At 38.6% G+C, this 24990-nt stretch overlaps 1 protein-coding gene across 4 annotated transcripts in view; it reads left to right on the forward strand.

Annotated features, from left to right (window-relative positions):
- Positions 1-21049, forward strand: part of slc37a3 (solute carrier family 37 member 3) — a 34731-nt gene extending 13682 nt beyond the window's left edge. For all 4 annotated transcript variants that reach the window (XM_084406574.1, XM_084406572.1, XM_084406571.1 and 1 more), the window contains 9 exons: positions 459-555; positions 1943-2027; positions 3857-4050; positions 4139-4280; positions 7546-7647; positions 7784-7831; positions 7980-8131; positions 19636-19701; positions 20286-21049. In XM_084406574.1, the coding sequence (XP_084262700.1) occupies positions 459-555; positions 1943-2027; positions 3857-4050; positions 4139-4280; positions 7546-7647; positions 7784-7831; positions 7980-8131; positions 19636-19701; positions 20286-20378 (979 nt within the window). In that variant the 3' untranslated portion in view covers positions 20379-21049. The remainder of the gene's footprint in view (positions 1-458; positions 556-1942; positions 2028-3856; positions 4051-4138; positions 4281-7545; positions 7648-7783; positions 7832-7979; positions 8132-19635; positions 19702-20285) is intronic.
- Positions 21050-24990: the final 3941 nt, after the last annotated feature.

A 24990-nucleotide genomic window follows, 5' to 3' on the forward strand; every position in this document is an offset into this window, starting at 1 on the left:
TGCAAACTTGCCTCCTTTCTTAGGCTAGCTGTTTTGTACAATTTATGTAGTAAATTGAGTGCTAAAACAATGAAGATAGCATGTACCAAACCTGGTGTAGTTGAAAAATTCAATTATCTTTCAAATTATGAATATGAATATATTCATGATAAAGGGTATTTATACTAACAGATTATACACATTACACATTAACAAATGATGCAGGTGCACAAAAAAATATACACTCAATATCAAAACAAAATTGTCATTGTGCATGTGCACCCGTAATTACACCATGATATACTTGCACACATGGTGGGACACATGATCAAAAATGTATTTCACCAACATACCTAATGTCCAAGTTTTTCTTTGAGAGAAACTATGTTTTGATTTCAAGGAATTCACAGACATGTAACAGTATATTTCCTTATGGCAGTAATTTTGCTTATACATTTTTCATATCTTCTATCTGCCAGCCGAGGCTTTGTGTTTGGACTGTGGAGTGCATGTGCATCCGTGGGGAATATTCTGGGTGCGTTTCTTGCCTCCAGTGTCCTGAAGTATGGCTATGAGGTAAGAGCACAGTACATTACTTCATTTTAGATCAAGTCAATTAATGTTCCCATGAGGGAAACAGCTTAGGAAACATGCTAAATAACATCTTAAAGGTAGGGTAGGTAATCCTTTTTCTAAAAAAAAAACATTCCAAATTTGTTTAAACTGTCTTTATATACCAATACATAATTAAAATGTAAGTACTCTGAAAAAGAAAATATAAAAATCGAGTGACTGTAGACCTTTTAATCTGCAATAAACACAGCTCATTATTTCCATTCACTCCCACCCCCTCCCTTCTGAGCTCCTTCCAAAGCCACGCCCCCAAAACACATGAACGCGCGACGCCAAACGCTCAGGCTCAGCTGGAACAAGACGCATTTATTACCTGAGACGAGTGGAGAGGAAGGAGCGCAGTACATACAGTGACATCATGTCAGAATCACATGTAATAAAATACCTAACTTTATCACTATGAATATAAACAAATAAGATTTCTTTTAGTACTCACTATCAAGCTAGCATATCGATAATGGTAAAGTTTCATTCGGTAACGAGCTATATTTATAAGGCAAAACTAAAAACAGGTTGCATTGATAAACGTTTTTCCATTACCATCAGTTACACTGTGATGAATGTGAATTTCGTGTAAGATTCATAACATATACGGTGTTTTGCATGTAAGAGTTTCCATGATGAAAACATTGTTGACTCTAATGAAGACTAACGTACACTCCGAGTCCGGAGACAAGTACCGCATCGTCGGTTCGAGGACAGGTCCGGGGTTGAGGGCGAAGCAGAGGAGGTCGTTCAAGAGTGCGGGCAAGGTCCGAGGAAGTAGTTTTTGCCTTGTTTGCCTTCGCTGACTGCATATGCAGGTGCTTTGAGCTGAATATTTCCGGGAACGGTGACATGTGATGAGTGCACGCAGGGCAGCGCGCGCAGTGGGGCTCGGGCACGAGACATGAGGGCATCTGATTGGTTCTTTACATTCGCACCAAATGGCAGTGATTGGTCAGAGTTTTTACTGTCCTGCAGCTGCTACAGAGGTCTGATTTTTTTCATTCCTTTTTCTAAACACATAATGTATTGACTACTATCAGGATGGAAGGACCATTTCACCCAGTATAAAAAAAAGTGTTTCTGAACAGGATTACCTACCCTACCTTTAATGTAAATGTCAAAATGCAAAAAGATTTCTGTGAAAGTTAATTTATATTATATTATATTATATTATATTATATTATATTATATTATATTATATTATATTATATTATATTATATTATATTAAAATTCATAAATGTTTGTGTGAGGGTTATGCTTAGAGAAGGGGATCATTAGCTGTGTATACAAACAATATAGTCTTGAAAAGTGTGTTTTTGAATGTGTGTATGTGTGTTTCAGTATGCTTTCCTCGTGACATCAGTGGTGCAGTTTGCGGGTGGTGTGGTGGTGTTTTTTGGCCTGCTCACATCCCCAAAAGAAATTGGTAAGTTCATTATGGACGCTGCCGATTCTTTGTTTCTCAGTGTTTCAGTTTATCAATGTCTCTTTTATTTCTTACATCCATGTACAGTTATAGGATTAGTTCACTTCAGAATTATAATTTACAAAGCGAACGTGCAAAGACTTATTCGCCCTTTACAAAAAAAAAAAAAAGGTAAAACAACGATCTTGGACAATTTTGAAGTTGGAAGAGAAAATGAGATGAAGTTTTTCGGCCTACCATACATTTTCCGCCTACGTTAGGTTACCGCCTGACCTTTCCAACGTGATTACGTAATGCATGAAGTCGTGGAACGTGAAGGACGAGCCTTTGTGGTTTTTTGGTTGTTGAAAATGACAGATGGTTTGGCTAAATAAGACCCTTATTCCTCGGCTGGGATCGTGTAGAGCCCTTTGAAGCTGCATTTAAACTGCAGTTTGGACCCCGTTGAAGTCCACTATATGGAGAAAAATCCTGGAATGTTTTCCTCAAAAACCTTTATTTCTTTTCGACTGAAGAAAGAAAGACATGAACATCTTGGATGACGTGTGGGTGAGTAAATTATCAGGAAATTATAATTCTGAAGTGAACTACTCCTTTAAGGCCATTTCACACTTACAAAAATGTTTTGCACGAAAATTCATTCTGATTTCGCATGTGCAAAATTTTTTAGACAGACTGAATGAAAGTGCAAATTCACTGGTTACCTCGGTTACTCGGGCACACAAAGCACTTGTCACAGAAATGAAAGGAAGTCACACAGTGTTTACAAGTTTTCAAATAGCCTTTCAGATTTTTGTATTTACAGTGGTGAAAACCAGGGAGCATCGATGCTTGCTATGGTCTCTTAATGGAAATTCTGATGCGTGAAACATAAATTGCGCAAGCCAACTCAGTACACATTATGACATGTGAAAGATGTTATTTAATTGTATTATAACAGTTATTTAATTAATTTTTCAGCATAAACAAACATTGATAGATAGGTAGTTAACATAATCTTGCTACCATTTACAATTAAATTACAGCTGAAACGTTGAAGGGATGTGTAACAATAAAAGTATTTATCATAATGTACTTTTCGATCTTACACGATCTTGGGAGCTGATTGAGACGCACCCCATAGTTGTATGTAACAGCAGCAGCTCTGGGCATGTGAACAAAAACACACATCTTATTGGTGTTTTTGCAGTGTGATGGAAAAGAGATTAGATCCATAAAAAAATCTTTCACATTAATGACATGTGTCTGTGTCAGTCTGATCAGGCACAGATAACGACACAAGTCATTCATTCATATCCAAATGTTTATCATACTAAATCAACTCTCGACTCCAATCAAACTCTCAAACACTATCAATGTCACTTAGAAGCTAGCCAAATTAGACAGATACACATTGTTTATTCATTAACTTTATTCAATTTATGTAGTATTTCAAAAACTTATAGCACTATTTATTTAATTTGTATCTATGTTCTGTTGTATTTATTTGTGCTATTGACTTATTTGTTTATTTGGTCTTATTTTATTTCTGACTGTTTATTTGTCTTTAATATTTTTTAACTTTATATTAGTTAAGCTAATAGTTTTTGCTATGGTGTTGAAATTGGAATGGAGAATAATGAAATTTCACTGGTATCTAATATTTTGTTGTCGTAACAACCTTATTTATTAAAATGCAAGGTTACACTGGTCAAAAACAATGTAAACAATGTTTTATTTTTGGTGGCAGGGCCAGTAGAAAAATGTTTTTGCGTTGATCTCACAAATGGGCCCCTGCAATATTGAACTTGATGTAAAAGAGTGTTCTCATCTGTTGGTCTCTTTTTAAGGACTAAGTGACCCCTCTGAGACAGGTCTGAGATCAATGACAAGAGACTCAGACAGTCAGCGTCCTCTGATGAGTGATGATGAAGATGAGTTATGTGAGGAAAACTCCTCCATTCAGCAGCAGGAAGAGGAACCTGAACCACAGCCCAAAGCCATCGGCTTCCTACAGGCCTTCTGCCTGCCTGGAGTCCTTCCCGTCTGTGTCCATTTAAACACCTCCTTACTTATCCTTATCCATTATTATCGACTAGATTTGAAATGTATTTATTGTCTGTCTCTTGCAGTATTCCCTGGCTTATGCATGTCTGAAGCTGGTCAACTACTCTTTCTTCTTCTGGCTGCCATTTTATCTCAGCAATAACTTCGGCTGGAAGGAAGTTCAGGCCGACCGACTATCTGTGTGGTATGATGTGGGAGGAATTGTTGGTGAGTACCCAGTTTGGTCCTAAACAGATGTTACCAATCAAGTTTAAGGGCCAGATTTACTAACAGTAACAGTGGACACAGTAATTTTTGCGGCTGACCCTATTACATATGCATTTGTAGGAGTTTCACTTTTTCAGGCGCAAAATTTATGGGAGGAGAGTATTTAAATGAATCACGCAAAGGTGATTTACTAAGGTTTGCACGTGTCAATGTACTGGTGTTTGCGCCATTATTTACCGCACAAGAAAAGCACGTCTTAAACCATTTACATTACATTTACATTTAGTCATTTAGCAGACGCTTTTATCCAAAGCGACTTACAAATTAGGACTAAATTAAGCGAGTCATCATGAAGAGGCAAAAACAACAACAACGCAAGAAGTGCTCAAAATACGAAGTTCAGGCATTATTCAGAGTAGCGTAAGCCTGATAAGTGATGTTTCAAAGGGAAAGGAATTTTTTTTTTTTTTTTTTATGAGGTTAAGTGCTCACGGAATAGTTTTCAGCTGTCTTTTGAATGTTGTCAGGGATTCTGCATTCCAGATGAGGGTGGGGAGAGCGTTCCACCAGCATGGAACTGTGAATGAGAATGTTCTGGAAAGTGATTTTGTGGCTCTCTGTGATGGAACCACGAGACGTCGCTCGTTGACTGATCGTAGGCGTCTGGTAGGGATGTAGACTCGTAGGAGTGAGTGAAAGTAGGAGGGAGCTGAGCCTGTGATAGATCTGTAAGCAAGCGTCAATGCCTTGAACTTGATGCGAGCAGCGAGAGGTAGCCAGTGCAGAGAGATGAACAGAGGAGTGACGTGGGCCCTCTTGGACTCGTTGAAGACAAGACGAGCTGCAGCATTCTGGATCATCTGTAGGGGTTTGGTTGCACATGCTGGAAGTCCGGCCAGAAGAGCATTACTGTAGTCAAGCCTAGAAATGACCAGGGCCTGGACGAGAAGTTGTGTTGCATGCTCAGTTAGGAAAGACCTGATCTTCCAGACGTTACCTGGTAGATTACAGTGGTCATTATGGAAATGATCCAGCTGCGTCTGTGTTCTTTAATTTGCACGCCCTCAGCAGATCACATGCAGAACTTTCCACTCCCATCTGTGCTGTTTTGGAATTGTGCTCTCATGCTAATTTGTCCTGTTTAGTATTTTGCCCCTTAGCATTCTCTGATCACTCTGAAAGAAACAACATCACATCTAACTGAAAGATGTTTGCTGTTACCAGTGTTTATCTCATCATTGGAATTACTGATGAAACTGGTTATTAACCAAGTTTTTTATTTATTTATGTCACTGATGGTAAACACAAAACAAAAAATGCACATCATACAGTAGTAACATAGTAACACACTGATCTTTTGGTATCTTTCTGTGTGGTGTGAATTGGCCTTTACATCTTCACAAAATTATGTAAATGCACAAGTCAACCTGAACTAAATAACATGCTAGTCAGAATGTGTAACTCACGCTGTGAATGGCTCTTTCTGTAACAATGCGCTAAAAAACACGGACAATGTATAACTAAAGCACGAAGAATTTACACTGTTGTAATTGACGCAGCAATGTAATGAAATGGTTCAGGGAAGCAGACACATGTTAGAAGTATAGACCCGGAAGTATAAAAGGGGCGTCTAGGGACTGTTCAGCAGGCATCACTGAGGCATGGCTAATGACGCAGTGTCTCGTTCCCTGTTCTCAGGGAACAGGTTACAGTCATAACCTAGACGTTCCCTTTCGAAAGGGAACTCGCACTGTGTCGATGACGCTATTGGGGAACAATGTACATTCCCACCAAGCTGAGGGGAGTGCATGCCTATTATGGCTCGTGACAAAAAGAAGTGCCATGTGTCTAACATCCAGCAGCTCCGTGATGTCATTATGGAGGAGTGGAAGAGGATCCCATCAACAACCTGTGCAGCTCTGGTGAATTCCATGCCTAGGAAAGGATTAAGGCAGTGCTAGATAACAATGGTGCTCACGCAATATATTAACACAATATACTCACTTTTGTTGCCAGCTATTTTGACAATTATGGCTGTATGTTGAGTTTTTTTTTCAGAGGACAGTAAATATATACGTAATATATACTATATACAAGCAGAACATTGACTACTCTAAATATATCCAAGTTTAATTTCCATAGTATTGTCCCTTGAGAAGATATACTAAAATGTTTGCTGAGCCAGAGCTTTTAGTGCCGATGACTCTCCAGCAGCGAGATAGTTTGCAAACGTCTCGTCAATTGGGGGCATCGACACATACCCATGTTCATGCATCCCCTCGACATCAGCATAGTTTGCCCGCTGCTAACGATGGATACGTGCAGAATATGGGTTCTTCCACGCATTCTTGATCTCAGTATGCAGATCAGGAAGGAATGGAAGGCTCACGGGAGCTGGGGAGTTATGGTCAGAAAGGAACCGCTCATCCAGCCTGCCGCAAACAAGTCCTTACTTCACGCGCTCCCACGGCAGCTGAAGCCTCGCTGAAGCACGCTCCATAACACCCAACAGCTCATCATACGCAGGGCAGGGAGGCTGTGAGGGTTCAGGTTGTACCTTTTCTTCACCCTCATCAGCCATCTCCTACTATCTCAGGCTAGGTGCCAGCAGAGCACTTGCTGCTGGATCAAAGGATGTAAGAGATGACACATCCTCATCCAGCATCTCACCCTCGCGAGCTTCTGGTGGGCATGAGAGAGAAACGCCTCTCTCAAACTCATTAGCGAGCTCCATCTGGGAACCCCATGATCCGAGTCTCCGCAGTGCCTCAGCACGAGCGGGACCCGAACCACTGGGCCCAAATGCCTGTCCCTCTTCCCTCGAGAAGAGGGCCAGACGAGAGCAGAGTTTTCTAAATGGAAAACTCTCACAATTCTGCACAATCAGATCCCTCAAGAGCTGATTGTGCGTGCTCTTCACCCAAACAGTAAATGCACAAGTTGTGTGTCATTTGGTGTCAGAAACGAGACACGGATCCACACACTTCTTGAAACGCTTGTTTTCACTTGCCATAATTCTTACCTTTTTCAGGTAATTGTAAATCAGACAAAACAGTCCCTGAAGACGAAAAGAGGATGACATGTTCTCTAGGCGCTCCTTTTATATTCTGTCTGATTGCTAATAGTATAATGTTGCACAGCTGTTTTTAACCTTGTTTTACCTCTAAGCAAAGAATGAAGAAATACTTTGCTCTGAGTATATTGGCGCCTTTAGACCTGAGTTAGTTTGCAAACACAGTTTAAGGATTTTGCTCATCTCTTCTAGGAGGAACAGTACAAGGCTTGATCTCCGATCTTTTGGGAAAGCGAGCTCCTGTGTTAGTAGTCAGTTTGCTGCTGGCCATGGGAGCATTAGTGGGATACAGCCGTAAGTTTAGAGAAGACTAAATCATATTGTCTTGAGAATCTGAGTACCATTTCTTTCTTTTATTGCTTAATTTGAGAAATGACAGCTGAATAAATGTTTTTTTGCAACTTTTTTATTTCTTTCAATGCTTACTCAGACTCTCCAAATGACCAGATAGTGAATGGAGCTCTTCTAGCAACAACAGGTGACACATTATAATATACTGAAACAAATTTTTTTTATTAAATTTTTAACTATTAAATTACATTTTTTTTAAGCTCAGTCAACAGTTATTCCTTCTCCTTATCTAAGAATGTATTAACATTGAATATTTCGGGAAAATTTTATTTCAGGTTTCCTTATTGGAGGCCCATCAAACATGATCAGTTCAGCAATCTCTGCAGATTTGGGCCGACAGGAGGCGCTGCAGAACAGTCAACAGGCTCTGGCCACAGTCACAGGAATCGTGGACGGCACAGGCAGCATTGGAGCTGCGGCGGGACAGGTAATGCATCTTCTAAAAGCATTCTTTAAATTGTTCTCTCTGGTTTTAAACCATTAACTTAGAGGTGTCAAACCTCAGATTATTATGGAAGTTTAAATTCAAGTCAAGTCAAGTCACCTTTATTTATATATAGCGCTTTTTATAATACAGATTGCATCAATGCAACTTCACAGTGATAACATGAAAATAATACAACAAAGTTTGTTTCTAGAAGAAAATTGCGTCATCGTCCACTCTAAGTAAGGCAGATCAATAATATTGTTGAATATTAAATGTCCCCAACTAAGCAAGCCAAAAGCCAAGGCAACAGTGGCAAGGAACCAAAACTCCATCAGGTGACAGAATGGAGAAAAAAACCTTGGGAGAGCCCAGGCTCAGTCGGGGGCCAGTTCTCCTCTGGCCAACGAGCGAACAGTGTATGATTATGAGGCAGCATTACAGGTCAGAAGTCAGATTGGTTGTGTCGATGAGGCCTTCACAGGGCTGATGAGGCTGGCACTTCAGGGATGTGTCATGGATGGGTCCAGATGCAGGTCCACCATCTGATCTGGATACGGCCGGGATCCATCTGACTTCAGTAAACAGGGAGGGACTGGTTGACACTTCAGGACTGTGTTGTCATCATGTCCAGGCGCAGGTCCTTCATCGGATCTGGATCCGGCGGACTGCGGTAAACCTCGGATAAACAGAGAGACTAATATTAGCGTAGATGCCATCCTTCTTATGATGTAACAAGTACATCAGGATTTATGGGGAGTGTTCCCGGCTCCGGCTGACCTAAACTATGCAGCCTAACATTGAATTATAGAAGTCTATAATGTGTTACGTGTATGCTAGGTCAAAGAGATGTGTTTTTAGTCTAGCTTTGAACTGACAGAGTGTGTCTGCTTCCCAGACAGTGTTAGGAAGATTGTTCCAAATTTTTAGTGCTAAATAGGAAAAGGATTTACCGCCAGCAGTCGATTTTGATATTCTAGGTATAATCAACTGGCCGGAATTTTGAGATTGCAATAGACGTGAAGGACTATAATGCGTTAAGTGCTCACTGAAGTACTGGGGAGCTAAACCAGTAATTATCCAATAATTAGAATCTCTGTTTTTTCAGAATTAAGTAGTAGGAAGTTGCTAGTCATCCAGTTTTTTTATATCAGCTATGCATTCCGTTAATTTTGTGAATTGGTAAGTTTCGTCAGGGTGTGAAGAAATATAGACGGTTCGTACGGGTGCTTGAAATCCTTGAATTTTGATGTTGTGTTTTCAAGGTTTGAAAAGTGCTTAAATTTGGGATAAAATGCTTGAAAGTGCTTGAAATTGTAACTGTATTTCTTTCACAGACTCAGATTTCTTCTGACTGAATAGTTCGTTTATTAAATGGAGAAATAAAATGTAGCCCTTCAGATACAGAGCGATTAGCGCTGCGCTGGTCAGAGCAAAAGTAGGCGGAGTTTTCATTTTGATTTCCGCGCTTGTTTGGATGCCCCGTTTTTATTGGCCGCGCGGATAATCGTCACTGAGCGCAGCGGCAAAAGTTGAACTATTTTTGACCGCGGTGTGCGCGCGAGCTCGCGAATGCTTTGGTCGACGCAGCAACAAAACAAAAGGACGTAATTATCTCTAAATATAAATACATTGTTAAAGGAACACTGTGTAGCTTTTCAATCTTCATAATATATTTCCAAGACCCTTGTGATGGTACATCGACTTACAATAGGTTGAATGACACGTCTGCCATAGCCTGACGGGGTCTGTATCGCTTTTACTGGCACTATGTAACTTCGGGGTTCGGGTAGTAACCCGAGCACAAAAAGAACTACAAAATTCGACTGCTTTACGGCATACGTCACTTCCCCCACCACTTCCTCAAATTTGGACGTGAGAGGCCAACCAGCGTTTGTTTTCGGCTTTCGTGCGTATGTTTTTGTCATGGGGGCTGTTTACACCTGGCCACTTCATGCGTTTTCTCAGATCGGATAGCTATCCGATTGTGAAAAGACCAGGTGTAAATGCCCTCCGAAACGCATTCGAGACGGATTTGAATCCGATCGCTCAAACCACTTCAGGAGGAGGTCTGAGACGCATTCCAGACGAAACTGGACAAGTGTAAATGGCTGCATCTGGTTGTTGAAACCACATATGTAAATTGTACTCCTCCCAAAAATGCTAAAAAAATAAAAATAAAAAAAACGTGTGAGAGCGTGTTATAGGCTATATGTTATTGCCAGATATGACGACGCTACTGGAACACGCATCACCGCAGCCGAGCATCGATTCATCAAGCCAACGTGCAAACTATCGCAAATCAAAGTGAAAGTAAGTCGCAGACGCTTAACACACAATCATCATCATTAAAAGTAGAGAAATGAAATGATCTTACCAGGGCTGTTACCACTCTCTCTTATTGCGGTCTTTGATTTTGAAATTTTAGCTGATGATCAATAAAATGCAGTTCATATCTGTTGCTTTCGGTGACATGCACTCCATTAACCCTCTGATGGTCCTAATAATAATAATTTTCTGTTTTGAATTTCTAAAAATCAATTGTCTGTACAATCTACAAATCAGCCACGATTCTAAAAAAAAGTACACCGCAGTAAAGGGGTGACACTCCAAGAGTGCAAAAAATTCACACCTACCCACACACACATACATACAAACACACTTTTATACACATACACACCAATAAATTCAGATTACAAAAATCTGTTTTGAATTTTTAAAAATCACAGCTTCATCGGAATGTTATGAAACTTGGTGACTTTTCTGGCATTAGGTATGTGAACACACAAAAAATTGAGTTCATGATCCGAGCATGCTAAGTGGTCGTAAAAAAATTGGTCACGATTTTGGTCTTCGGTCAAAAATGACCCCCATAGGAAATTAATGGGAAATTGACAAAAACACAAAAATTCTCTACAAATCGGCCACGATACAGAAAAAAAGTGCTCAGCAATGAAGGGGTGAAACTCTAAAACATCAAGAGTGAAAAACATAACATAATTAATAATTATAATTAATATACAGTGAGGAAAATAAGTATTTGAACACCCTGCTATTTTGCAAGTTCTCCCACTTTGAAATCATGGAGGGGTCTGAAATTGTCATCGTAGGTGCATGTCCACTGTGAGAGACATAATCTAAAAAAAAAAATCCAGAAATCACAATATATGATTGTTTAACTATTTATTTGTATGACACAGCTGCAAATAAGTATTTGAACACCTGTCTATCAGCTAGAATTCTGACCCTCAAAGACCTGTTAGTCTGCCTTTAAAATGTCCACCTCCACTCCATTTATTATCCTAAATTAGATGCACCTGTTTGAGGTCGTTAGCTGCATAAAGACACCTGTCCACCCCATACAATCAGTAAGAATCCAACTACTAACATGGCCAAGACCAAAGAGCTGTCCAAAGACACTAGAGACAAAATTGTACATCTCCACAAGGCTGGAAAGGGCTACGGGGAAATTGCCAAGCAGCTTGGTGAAAAAAGGTCCACTGTTGGAGCAATCATTAGAAAATGGAAGAAGCTAAACATGACTGTCAATCTCCCTCGGACTGGGGCTCCATGCAAGATCTCACCTCGTGGGGTCTCAATGATCCTAAGAAAGGTGAGAAATCAGCCCAGAACTACACGGGAGGAGCTGGTCAATGACCTGAAAAGAGCTGGGACCACCGTTTCCAAGGTTACTGTTGGTAATACACTAATGCCTAGTTCACACTACACAACTTTAAACGTCGGCAGATCGCTGTGCTGTTCAGACTACATGACTTGCTCTGGAGTCTTGAAGTCGCTGTGGTGTTCAGACTATGTGACACTACGTAAATCTTCTGCAACAGGGGGTTACACACTACAGGAGCTGACAACAAGTCTTGGCGCATTCCAATGGCAAATGGACGGCGGGACAAAATTGTTGATATATATATATATATAGTTGAGCACCGTCATTAGAACTCTATAACCGCAAAAAAACGTGTTATTAAAATATTTTAAAATTTCTATCTTTTCTATTATAGAGAATGTTTAAATACTAATTAAAAACAATTGTTGACAGTCTGTGTTATTATTGGTCTATACGTTTCCAACTGTAATTGATTCTTTCAATCATTTGAGATAGAAATAAAAGCTATGACTATGATATAGTGATGTGCCATCATTATGAGATTTATTAAACAAATGAAAAACATTTTCAATAATAAACATTAGCAATAAACATTTGCAATAATAAACAATATCATTACCGATAACTGATCGTGCAGTTTAATTACCCCTTGACTGGCCCCAAACATGTTTGATAAAAGAAACATATACAGTGTGTATATATGATGTGTATTACATTTTAGCTCAAAAACAATTGTAATAAAAGATAGGATCATAAGATGCTATATTGGGTTTTTACCACTTAATGAAGTTTTGTTTTGTAAATCGTGAGACATGATTTTTACCACTTTGCTTTGTAGAAATAATTTATTTAAAACGAATTTCGTTTTGTACAAATTGTATCTTAATTTTAATAAATGTTTCATCAACCAATTGCATGTAGGCCTATTTATAAAATAAAAAAGAAATAGGCAATATAATAACCGATGAGTTATGTCATTTGACTCACGTCATAACCGTCACACCAATTCTGAAACCGGCACACGCACACCCCATATATATATATATATATATATATATAGGCCTATATTGTTTGTGCAATGATCTGTTTAGAACCCCGAAAGAAAAAAAAGAAAAAAAAAAAGAATATGGGTGAACGGATGAAACATAAAATTAAATAAATCATGTTATCATCATGGCAAAAAATGGACTATAAATATTGCATAAATATTAATACGTTCAATCAAATTGTCTCAAAATACTAAATTAAAAAGAATAAATATTATAGAAAAAAAATAAATTGCATTGGTTTTTACTGGGATGGAGGAAGTTTCATTTTAAGGTGTCCGGTCACTTCTGACCGGGAAGGCCAAGAACGTGACTCCTAAACGAAGACCATCAGAGGGTTAAATCTGCATATAGCGCGAGAATTGAAGATCGGATTTAAATCCTTTTCGCAAAAACACATTTATGTGACCAGGTGTAAATGGAATCGTTTTGATAAATCAGATAGCTATCCGATCTGAGAAAACGCATGAAGTGGCCAGTAAATAAATCTCTTATTTGTAAACTTGTTTGCATTCTATGTTGTATGTTGTTGCGCTTGCTTGTAGTATGTCATTTTTTTTTACATGCTGTTCATTCATCCATTGCTGATAATTAGACCAGTCCAATAATTTCCACATATGTCTAGCTAGCTTTCGATTATCAGAGCTGTTGACAGACTTACAAACACTCGTTCTCTTACGTGTTTTTTGCGTTATGTTTTATTGCCTAGCTTGCCTCACTAGTTTGCCAGCTGAACTCAGGTGTTGTGATGTGTATTTATCACGTAGTCCTGAGGGATATCAGACGACGCTGTTGGCGTTGATTCTTGCGATTATCATGAGAACAGTTTTCAGTGTCTCACATATTTACGACAGTGCAAGTATTCCACAGTGACTCTAGGGGTCGCTGTTTGACAAAAACACAATTTCTCCACAGTGTGCCTTTAAATATTGTTAAATACAATAGAGTAACATAAAGCAGACATAATAGTAATAGGGCTGTGCCGGTAAACTTGACAACCGCACCACCATGGCTGAGTAGCACTGGCGGTGGTCCGCCAAAACAATTTTTTTTTGTATATGAATGCTGTTTTATGTGAATATTATAACACGAGTGAAGCACAAAGCTTTGTTTACAAAGGGAAAAATAGGTTAGCAATTAAATGTTACATCGCAGCCATGGAAACGTTTGGATTCATGACGAATGAGAGAGTTGTGCGTGAGCCCATAACTTTAACGTTAAGCTTATCGGCTTTGAATTCTGGTTTGCGATCTGGTCACCCGATTATCAGCGAATTTAACAATATTCCATTAGTTATTCCATAAAGAAAGCTTGAATTGTCTACTTTTAAACTAAACAATTCAAAACGAAAAGAAACCGACTAGCCTACTCTCTGCTTAATGTAATCCGTGAAGTGTGCATTTCTCTCTATATAGGCGCGTTCACTGCGAAGATGACGAGTCAGCATCGTCAACTTCATCTTTGCAGCCCGACACTGACACAGAAAACGCTAGTTTATTAATAAACAATTAAAATGCCTCCTTGCTATATTTGACACATTCATAATCATTACTTTTGCCGGTTCTTTTCGTTATTGACAGCGTCACCCTCCGGTTACATTATGAACGCGTCACCTCATCAGCACCGAAAACATGGAGATTTTATTTTAGAGAATAATCACACAACCTATTCGATATTGTATAATTAAATAAACTACTCGAATATTCAAAAATCGTGACTCATCCCTACTTGGAATCTCTTGTTTCTTTTCTCAAATCTTCACTCACGTCTCACTCATTTTCAAAGGGGATTAAACGTTTCTTCCTTTGTTCGCTTTTAATTAGGCCTATTATTTTTCGTATGCTTTGCTGTGGTGAAGTATAACGCTATAGGACAGATAGCCTTTTTTCCTTGTACGTCAAGTTCTTTTTAACACAGTTTGTGCTTGTTATTAGACATGCGGCGTGTCAAGTTCATTTGTAAAGCGCGTTTCACACGCGCGGGTGATTTAGTTTCGCTTTCTCTGACAGCGCAATATCAAACATAACCTAAATGTCTTGCCCTTGTGGAAGATAAAATTCGCTCTTCATACCTTTTACAACAAATAACCTAGAAAACATGAAGATATCAGAAAAGAGATCGATGGTCTCTTTCCTGCTCGTGTCCCACATCCCTCTCTCTCAAAGCGCAGAGCAGTAGGCTGTATCACGCGTCTTTAAAAAAAAATAGATTTAACTTTATCATATTATTTAATTTGCCAATATTTACTGATATTTATTTCGATTCTTTACAGGCTTTAGTGTGTTGTTTCTTTGACGGAATTGCTCAAATAAACACTTTTTGCTCAAATAAACACAACATTTTTTTATTTCCATTACCACCGCGGTGGTAAAAAAACTCCCACCGTCACAGCCCTATAACCCGAAAGTAAAACATATAATTTTATAATTAAATATTGCAATACTTTGCGCTACTGTATCGATATAATTGCATGCGCAAAATATCGCTATAGTGAACAGAATCGATTTTTCCCCCCACCACTAATTTTCAGGCCTTGAAATTACTACAGTTTTACAGCCTGAAAATTATGTGAGAAGCAATATTTGGACAAGGTGTACGAACCCTGTATAGAGCTGCGTATCATCAGCATATCATCAGCAGTGAAAACTAATGCCATGCTTCCTAATGATCTCTCCTAATGGTAGCATGTACAGAGTGAACAGCAACGGTCCTAGTACTGAGCCTTGTGGTACACCGTACGGAACTTGTGATCAATAAGACATCTCTTCATTTACTGCTACAAACTGATAACGGTCAGATAAGTATGATTTAAACCATGCTAATGCCAACATAATTTTTGAGTCTATTTAAAAGAATGTTGTGGTCGATAGTGTCAAATGCAGCACTAAGATCGAGTAACACTAATAGAAAGATACAACCATGATCGGATGAGAAGAGCAAATCATTTGTGACTCTAACGAGAGCTGTCTCAGTACTATGGTACGGTCTAAATCCTGATTGAAAAATCACGCAGAAATCATTTCTTTCTAAAAAGGAACATACTGATACTGCCATGAAGATACTGCCTTTTCTAGTATCTTTGACAGAAAAGGTAGATTCGAGATCGGCCTGTAATTGACTATTTCTGTAGGATCAAGTTGTGTTTTTTTAACAAGCGGTTTAATCATAGCCTGCTTAAAAGTTTTTGGTACATATTCTAATGACAAAGATGAATTAATGATATTAATGATCTATGACCTCTGGAAGCATCTCTTTCAGTAGCTTAGTCGGTATAGGGTCTAACATACACGTTGTTGATTTAGATGATTTAACGAGCAATTTTAGCAAATTCTTCCTCTTCCTCAAAAACTTTTCCAATTGTCTATGAATTCTATATTATTTTGCGGACACCACTTAGACGGTAGACGGAAGAGCAGTGTTTTGTCCCGTGACTGCAGCGCCTCACCGTCACCCAATTGCCCTGCTGTACAGGCTCTACTACAGCCAGAACCGAACAATGTAAAGAGTTCACTAAGCTAGTCGCATCCAAAGCAGTATCTAAAGCTCTTGCACTCTTACAATTAACCTCGATTAAAGTTTGGATGCGTGTCTCTAGTTCTGAAATCTTCCCCCCGTCAGCTTTACTATCTCCCTGCATTTATCACATGTAAATCCTGTGCTGACTAGAGTGACCAGACGTCTCGAAAAAAATCTTCCGAATCCGGCCCTAATTGTTCTGTAAATTATAGCCTACTACAGTAAAATCTTGAGTAGTTATTGTCTGATAAAACATTAAAAACTGTCCGTGGAGTTTGAGTCGTCGTGCAGCCAGCCCCCGCCGGCTGCTCATTGGCTGCAGCATCTTTTTTGTTTCTTTTTTTGAAGTTCTACAAAGATACCGAAGAGAGCGCAAGTTGCAGCAGCCGCGGGGACAGTGAATGTGCAAGCAGCCAGTGGTAAAGGAGTGATTGATTGGTCCAAGTGGTTGATTGCCTGCGTTTCCAGGCTAGTGGCACTGTGTGCAAAAAAATGCATTCGGCCTAATGTCTGATGTCGGGTTACACAAAGCAAATCATCTACACAATTATTTATTTTTCTTATTTAATGACCGACAATTTAGTTGTAGGCTAATAATAATTTTGGCATAAGGTTTATTAGCGTTAGGCTATAGCCTGAAAGGTCTGATTTAATTACTGTTACAACAGTCATTGTTGTTTTTGTTTTTTTTCACAATGACATTTGAGTTCATGATTTTAATGTTGTTTTTTTGTGGCAGACTAAAGACTAATGACAGACTGTTGATCTTTGAATAAAAATATGTTTGGTTCAGGTTTGAAATTCATTTAAAAAATCACATGGAAACAAGATGAGGCACTTGATTATGTTGTTACCATCCAAATACAGAGGATATGAACTGCAAGTGACAATAAGAGAAGAAGATGACATGACTCACCGTGTTTGTTGACTGATCCTACTCACCTAAGTTGTTTGATGAACTCGTAAAAGGCGCGTGCGAGCAAAAATAAATAAAGAGCGGACGGATGGCACGCTACTACTAGGCCTCATTATACTTCTGCGTCGGACCTACGCCGGAGCCTATACGCCGTAGGCAACGTGTTGGTTTTAATTTATACTTCTGTGTCGTTGTCCGCGTTGACGCGCACCTAGGGAGCATGTGAAACCCCGAGGGAGGGGTTCTGGCAGACCAATCACAGCGCTTGTGTTCGCATAGAATTGACGCGTTGTTACATTTTTGGAGAGGTGCACGTCAGGGTACGCCGTAGGGTACACGCGCTACACACAGCCTACGACGTAGCTACGGCGGCAGTTCGACGCAGAAGTATAAATAGGCCTTAACACGCGAATTACTAGTGTGTTGTGCTAGCAATAACGATTTAGATTGAAGCTAGCGATGTCAGGTTAATGTGTGATGTTGAGTAAGCTATGTTTAGCAGTATAAACAACAAGGAATGATAGTAAATAATGATTCAAAACAGGAAGATATACGAAGCTTGCAGACGCAAACCAACGCAACAGCAGCAGCAGGAGCAACGAGGCAAACAAAAGCGATCGCAATGGGTAACTCTGGTGAGAGCAGGAAGAGTCTGTCTTAAAAAATAAATAAATAATTATTGAACCTTGCTGTATTAATGTGGCTCATGAAGTCCAGAATAATCCTTATGCTGCTTTAATGACTTGTACAAAACATTATTAATCAATAATGTCATAGTCCTCTACTCATAATCCAATCAAATGCAAAATCAAGTTCCTATTCCACTGTATTTTCTTTTTCACTCTGAAATATGTCACACTGCCAAAATTATATGCATTTTAGTTCTATGTGTGATATTTATTTTGTTTTTAAAGACATTATTTTCATTATTATGGACCCTTTTCACATTTCCAGGGTTCTTTGAAGCAGAAATCGTCATAGTTGGGTAAACTTCTATAGTGGTGAATGGGAGAGGACAGCAAATATACATTTTTCCCGTTTGCTCTAATAGCTAAAGAAAAAAACTGCGTTTTCACGACTTTCCAAAAGAGAAGAAAAAATAGAGAGACACTGATTACAACAGTCAGAAGAGAAAAAGATATCAAATTTGCCATCACTCCCTTAGGCCATTGTATTAGATTAATTCTTTTTCTTTGTCATTTACTGTCAAGGTTGTATTATTATTATTAGAAAATGGACACGGCCACGTAAAGCTAATTATTTTCTAATAATTCAATGGACTGGGAGTCAATATTTCACTAGTAACAGAGGCTGAGCCATTTATAGCAGTCTAAAGGCCCTTGCACACTGAGCGCGAAATTCGCGTCCGAAATTTTCGCACGTTAAAAAATAAATGCAACCTCACGTTATGTCAATCACACTTGCACACTGCCTCCGAAACTTTCGTCCGTCAAAAAAAAATCGGATCGGGTTCGATTTTCTGCATTTTTCGCATCCGTAACAAGCATTTGAATGGTGTTTTGACAGTTTAGAGCAGGGGTGTCCAAACTCAGTCCTGGAGGGCCACTGTCCTGCAGAGTTTAGCTCCAACCCCAATTAAACACACCTGAACCAGATAATCAGACCTTGATTATCTGGTTCAGGTGTGTTTAATTGGGGTTGGAGCTAAACTCTGCAGGACAGTGGCCCTCCAGGACTGAGTTTGGACACCCCTGGTTTAGAGCCACAATGACGGATACGAAAAAACGCATGCGAAAATTTCGGATTCATTGTGCAAGGACCTTAATGCAGTTATTAAAGAGAGTGAGAGAAAGATTAAGCGGGTGTGAATTACCTGAGAGTCTCAACAACATCTCAACAGGGTCAGGCGCCAGCGTCTCTACAAATAGCAAAACTGTACGTTTATTTGCTTCAAGTACAGCGCCGTTATTACGTGTAGCTTTTAAGTTGCAAAACTATTTATAAAATCATCAGAACAGCACTGACAACACATTTCTGTGCAAGTGTGTGTCCTTACTGTATGTGTGAATTTGAATAGGAGAGAGAGAGTGGGAGAAACAGTATGTGCTTTCCATACATAATAAAACGTTATTTTGTGGCAAAATACATGGAAATAATTTAACATTTTTTATCCTTCTATATTTAATATAAGCTTATAAGCTTGGTCAGTGTCATTGTGGGTTTTGGTTCTTTTGCTGTTGTAGGCTGTAAAGACCTTTGAAATAACTGAAATCTTTTTTCTTAAAAAAAAAAATTAAAAAATGAAAAACATAGTTGATTCTAGATTTGTTGACTGAGTAAATGTCATCAAAATCTGTGAAAAAGGTTCCATTATTGTTTTTGTGTTTTTGCTGCTAAAACTTGATGTATAAGTACTAATTTTAAAAATGTCTCTGTCTTGTAGTACCTGGTGTCACTTATCGAGAGCAAATTTGGATGGATGTGCGTCTTCTATTTCTTCGTAGTCATGGTAGGTAATTGTAATGGAACAGTGAAGCATTAAAGGCACATCTTTTCATTAGACAAAAACTATTCAGTGAACAGTGACTCATTTTTAATTGTCAAATTGAAGGTGAAGTGTAATTTGTGTAATTAGCATCACCAGACTGAATCATTAAAACAGGAAATGGACAAAAATATGAATGACTCATCCTGAACCACACAGAATTGTGTCTAATCAAATGCTCTCTAGAATAAGAATGTACCTCCCTTTAATACCATTTACCACTGACTAGCAAGCAGAAAATCATGCTTCATAATAGTAATCGGCTTCACAACGTATCGGCTATACTTAAAAAGAACTAAAGGAAGGGCACAATCTCTTTACTGTGTCCAATCCAAACTTCCTGTTTCAATAGGAAATACATCAACACAAGAAAGAAAACTGTGCTTATCAAACCATTTCATGGATCTTTAAGCTTGTAAACGATTTGAACACTGCGTAAATGAGCATGATCTTCTCCTTAAATGAGCCATCTACTCTAAAGTCAGTATTCTGAAAGCTGAGAAGACATTGAGCTGAGACTTTAACATTTGTCTTTCTCTCATCCACAGACAGGGTGCAGCGCACTCTTCATCATTCCACTCCTCTTCCGTGAAATCCGCTCCTTATGCCGAGACAGTCAAGCTCGTACACATCAGCTCTGAGGTCATTCGGGTGACTTCTTTTGCCTGAATCTTCATTGAAAATCTGACATTTTGAAAATACAGACTTGTTTTTGTAGCACCTCTTATTTAAGTTTTTTTCTCGAAAACAAACCTCACATTTAGTCTGGCTACTCTACATCACGTAATTGTTCAGACAGGCAGCAATTCTGTGTTTATTTTTCCTGTATTCTAGTCTGATGAGCAAACAAGAATAAACCTATCCTCAAGTAATTTCATTTATGAAGACAGTGCTTAAGGTCTGTTTCTGTTTTATTTCTGTGTATTGCTGTGCTGTTTTTTTTTTTTTTTTTTTAACCATTTTTTTTTTTAATTCTAATTTTATAATTGTTAGAGGGCAGGACCCTCTTGAGTTTAATTCATGGTGATTGTAGCCTGATTAAATTGTTGTATTGAATGGTTGCTTGAACTGAAGAAGTAGATTCATAGCATCATCATGGGGTTGTAATTTATGTGTTAAATTTGCACTAATTTACAGTTTGCACCAGTTACACTTTAGTATCACATATGTTAAGTTTATTATGGGATGTTTAAATGTAACACTACAGTTCAGCAATTTGATGTTTTGTTTCAACTATTGGAACCTGTACAGGTATTGCTGTGTGATCCATTGTTCCTGCATATATAAGTAATAATAAATTCAGGCAAACATCATGTCTTTATTGATTTAACACATTAGAGCCAATCATTGATTCAGTCAAGGACTGATTAACAGAGCTTGACTATTTTTACTGAGCTGTATGTCAATGTCAGTAAAGTGCACATGCGTCTCTTATCATCTTGTCCTAAATTAGTTGTATTCACTGTACTTATTGTTTATCTTCTTTTTTCAGTCAAGTGGCAAACATTTTTGGCATCCAGTCAAAACTATCCCTTATGAAACAAAAATATATGGGAATATACAGAAAAATGTGATATATTAGGTATATAGATATATATACATAGGAAACTGGTGCTTATATTTTCTAGTATACTGTAATATATGCATGGACCATGTATGGTTACATGTTCATACATGCAGTCCTGGACCACTAATGGTCTCTAAGATCAACTTAGGCTTACGATGCTTTTGGGAAACGCAGACCTGGTCAGAATTATTGGGACTACTGGTAAATATGAACGAAGTAGCCTGTGAAAATAAATCTGTATTGTTAATCCTTTTGACCTTTTGTTCAAATAATTCAAAAAAAAAAAAAAAAGAACCTTTTATTGAAGTAAAACAATTGAAAGTCTCATTATGTAATACATGTTTTACTCTAAATACATATTGGCCACAATTAATGGTACACTTTTATTCAATAGTTTTTGCAACCTCCCTTTGCCAAGAAAACAGTTATCATTATAGGTAATTCTTGATGGATTTGGAGAACACCTGACAAGATATCAGAGAGCACTCCTTACAGAATCTCTAGAACCTTCAAATTCCCAGGTCAATGTTGGTGCACTGTTCTCTTCAGTTCAGATCAGGGGATTGGGATGAGACCCATTTTTGTGTTGATACTTGTTTTAAATCATTGTCTTAACCAGTATTGAGTTAAAACTTGAACTCTGAGTTGACTTACCCTGAGATGGGAAACTCTCAGTTTTCGGTTACAGAACAGCTGAAATGAGTTAGTTCAATCAACTCTGAGTTGACTGACTCTGAGTTAAGCGCGTGCACCACAACTATAAAAAGCCATTATCAATGGAGCGCAGATATTATGAGTCACCATGGCAACAGCGCCAGACAAAAAGAGGTCTGCATATTTCTCACCAGCAGAACTGGATGAGCTTCTGCAAGCATATGGAGAGTACGAACACATATTATTATTAAATATCGCCCAGTTTCTGAAGGGAGGGCATCATGTTCTGCTTCAGAATGTCACAGTACATGTTGGAATACATGTTTCCCTCAATGAAGCTCAGCTCCCCAGTACCAGCAGCACTCATGCAGGCCCAGACCATGATGCTGCCACCACCATGCTCGACTGTAGGCAAGACACAATTTTCTTGGTACTCCTCACCAGGGCGTCTCCACACATGCTGGACACCAGCTGAGCCAAACAAGTTTATCTTTGGTTCATCAGACCACAGTGCATGGTTCCAGTAATTCATGCTCTTGGACAGGCTGTCTTCATCAAACTGTTTGCGGGCTTTCTTGTGAGCCAGCTTCAGAAGAGGCTTCCTTCTGGGACGACGGCCATGCAAACCGACTTGTTGCAGTGTGCGGCGTATGGTCTGAGCACTGACAAGCTGACCTTCCGCTTCTGCAACCTCTAAAGCAATGCTGGCATGATCATGCGTCTGCTTTTTGAAGCCAGCTTCTGCACCTGACGCACAGCACGAGGACTCAACTTCTTTGATTGACCCTTGCGAGGCCAGTTCCAAGTGGAACCCGTCTTGGAAAACCTCTGTATGACCCTGGCCTGAACTGTGACTCAGTTTCAGGGTGTTACCAATCTTCCTATAGCCTAGGCTATCTTTGTGGAGAGCAACAATTCTAATTCTCAAATCCTTAGAGAGTTCTTTGCCATGAGGTGCCATGTTGAACATCCAGTGGTCAGTATGAGAGAATTGTACTCAAATTACAAATTTTAACAGCTCTAATACAAGATAAATACATTTGTATGGTCCTGTCAAGCAGACAAAAAACATGAACGTGATGAATAGGACATGTGGCTTTGCATGGTTAAACGACGTACAGCTATTATCACTTAGGGTGTACTCACTTTTGTTGCCAGCTATTTTGACAATAATGGCTGTATGTTGAGTTATTTTCAGAGGACAGTAAATATATACTGCTATACAAGCAGCACAATGACTACTCTAAAATATATCCAAGTTTAATTTCTAAACTGTGCAGGCCTCAAACCCGGGTCTCCGGCGTGAGAGTCAGCGCTCTAACAAGCTAAAGACTGCAGCCTCTAGCGTCTGTCGCTAGAGTGCCTATTGAGATCAGAAGAGTGAGGTTTACTTGCACAGCGACTTCTAGCTGTCCTCTGTTATGCATTGAGGAAAAAATAATAATAATGATGTACTAAACACAAACTAAACAAAATTTAAAAGCAGTATCAAATTTCAAATGATTTGACCCTTCAAAATCTGTAAATTGAGAAAAATGGAAAGAAAAATTAACAACTCAAAAAACAAAGCACATCACATTCAATGTTGGAAATTTCCCTTTTAGATGACCAGTTTCTTCTCTTATTTCACCAGTATAATATTTGTGCAGTTATTTAATCCCTGCAGTTACTTATTTAATCCCTGTATGAATACTCTTAATTTGTAGCTTTCTTTCCTTCTTATTTATTTTATTTTATTTTTGAAATGTTCAGGTAAATACCACACACAAATTATTAGAATCAGCTAAATCAAATCTCACATATCGATGAACACATCACATGAACAGTGAATACAATTATAAATGTCCATACACTGCAAATGAGTTATGGAAGTCTCCATGGAAATGGGAGGATCAGTAGATAACATCTTTTTTTTAAGTGCTCAGTTCATTCAGTGAGCAAACATTTAAATGTTCTGTCCAAGAAAACTCAAAGAGATGTATCCAACCAGTTTATCTGACGTGAATCCAAGAAATTTCAACCCATTCTGCTCTTTGGGTGGCCCACCATCTGTTCCAGCCATCTGTTGGAATCTCTCCAGCCATCTCTCCTCGAATACGCAGTCCAGCGTCAGCGATTCGATTAACTCGAACACAGTCCGCAAAAGCACAAAAAAATTCGGCCTGCACATAACCAGACCGCATACTCACATTAAATCATAAGCATCGTTCATTTAACAACTAAACAGATCACAAGATCAGATGTTAACATCATAAAAGTGATATTACAAAAATAAATCATGCACAGAACAAAATACATTCGTTAGTCTCTTAGTTTGTACAGTAGACTGGTTCAAACAAACAAAACATTGTTCAATTTGAATATTGAACTCACCAATTCCCTTGTAAACAACTCAGTTAATATGTTGTTTTCCCTTGTGTGATGCAGCTGAAAGTTGATCGAATCAATCTCAAAGTCTATAACTTGGTACAAAACTCCCTCAAAATGGCAAATCTCATTCATTATATATTTCTAAACAATTCAGGTCTTGGTTTAACTAATAATTTCTCTAAAATTCTTCTTTTTCAGGGTTCTCTGCAGAAAATTTATCTTTTTCCCCAAGTTCAACCAAATTGTCTCCGTCTAACTTGTGGGTGGAGTAACCATCAGTGAATCAACCTAATTGGTTGATCTACCTCTACAGTGTGATTTCATTTCACTGGGAAAGGTTTTCCGCAGTATGTCCTAATTATATTAAAATTTATATAGTTTTGATATTATTGCATTTCGTAAAACTAAAACATTTATTTGATCAACTAAGAGATTTTTATTCATTACTTTTCTTGGAACTGTTAACTGTTCGCTGTTAATTTGGTCATATTTTGGCCCTGGGCTACATTCTACCCCTTTTAACATGTGCAATTCCCTTTGCAGACCATCAATGATTTCAAAATTGGTTGTCCACATGAGTGACATTTTGAAATGACTCTACCAGTACCATATTAAGACCTTGGAGAAGGGACTGAACAATTGTTACAACAGGATTTCCCAGT

The sequence above is a fragment of the Rutilus rutilus genome, assembly GCF_951802725.1.
Source record: "Rutilus rutilus genome assembly, chromosome: 4".
Classification (NCBI taxonomy): Eukaryota; Metazoa; Chordata; class Actinopteri; order Cypriniformes; family Leuciscidae; genus Rutilus; species Rutilus rutilus.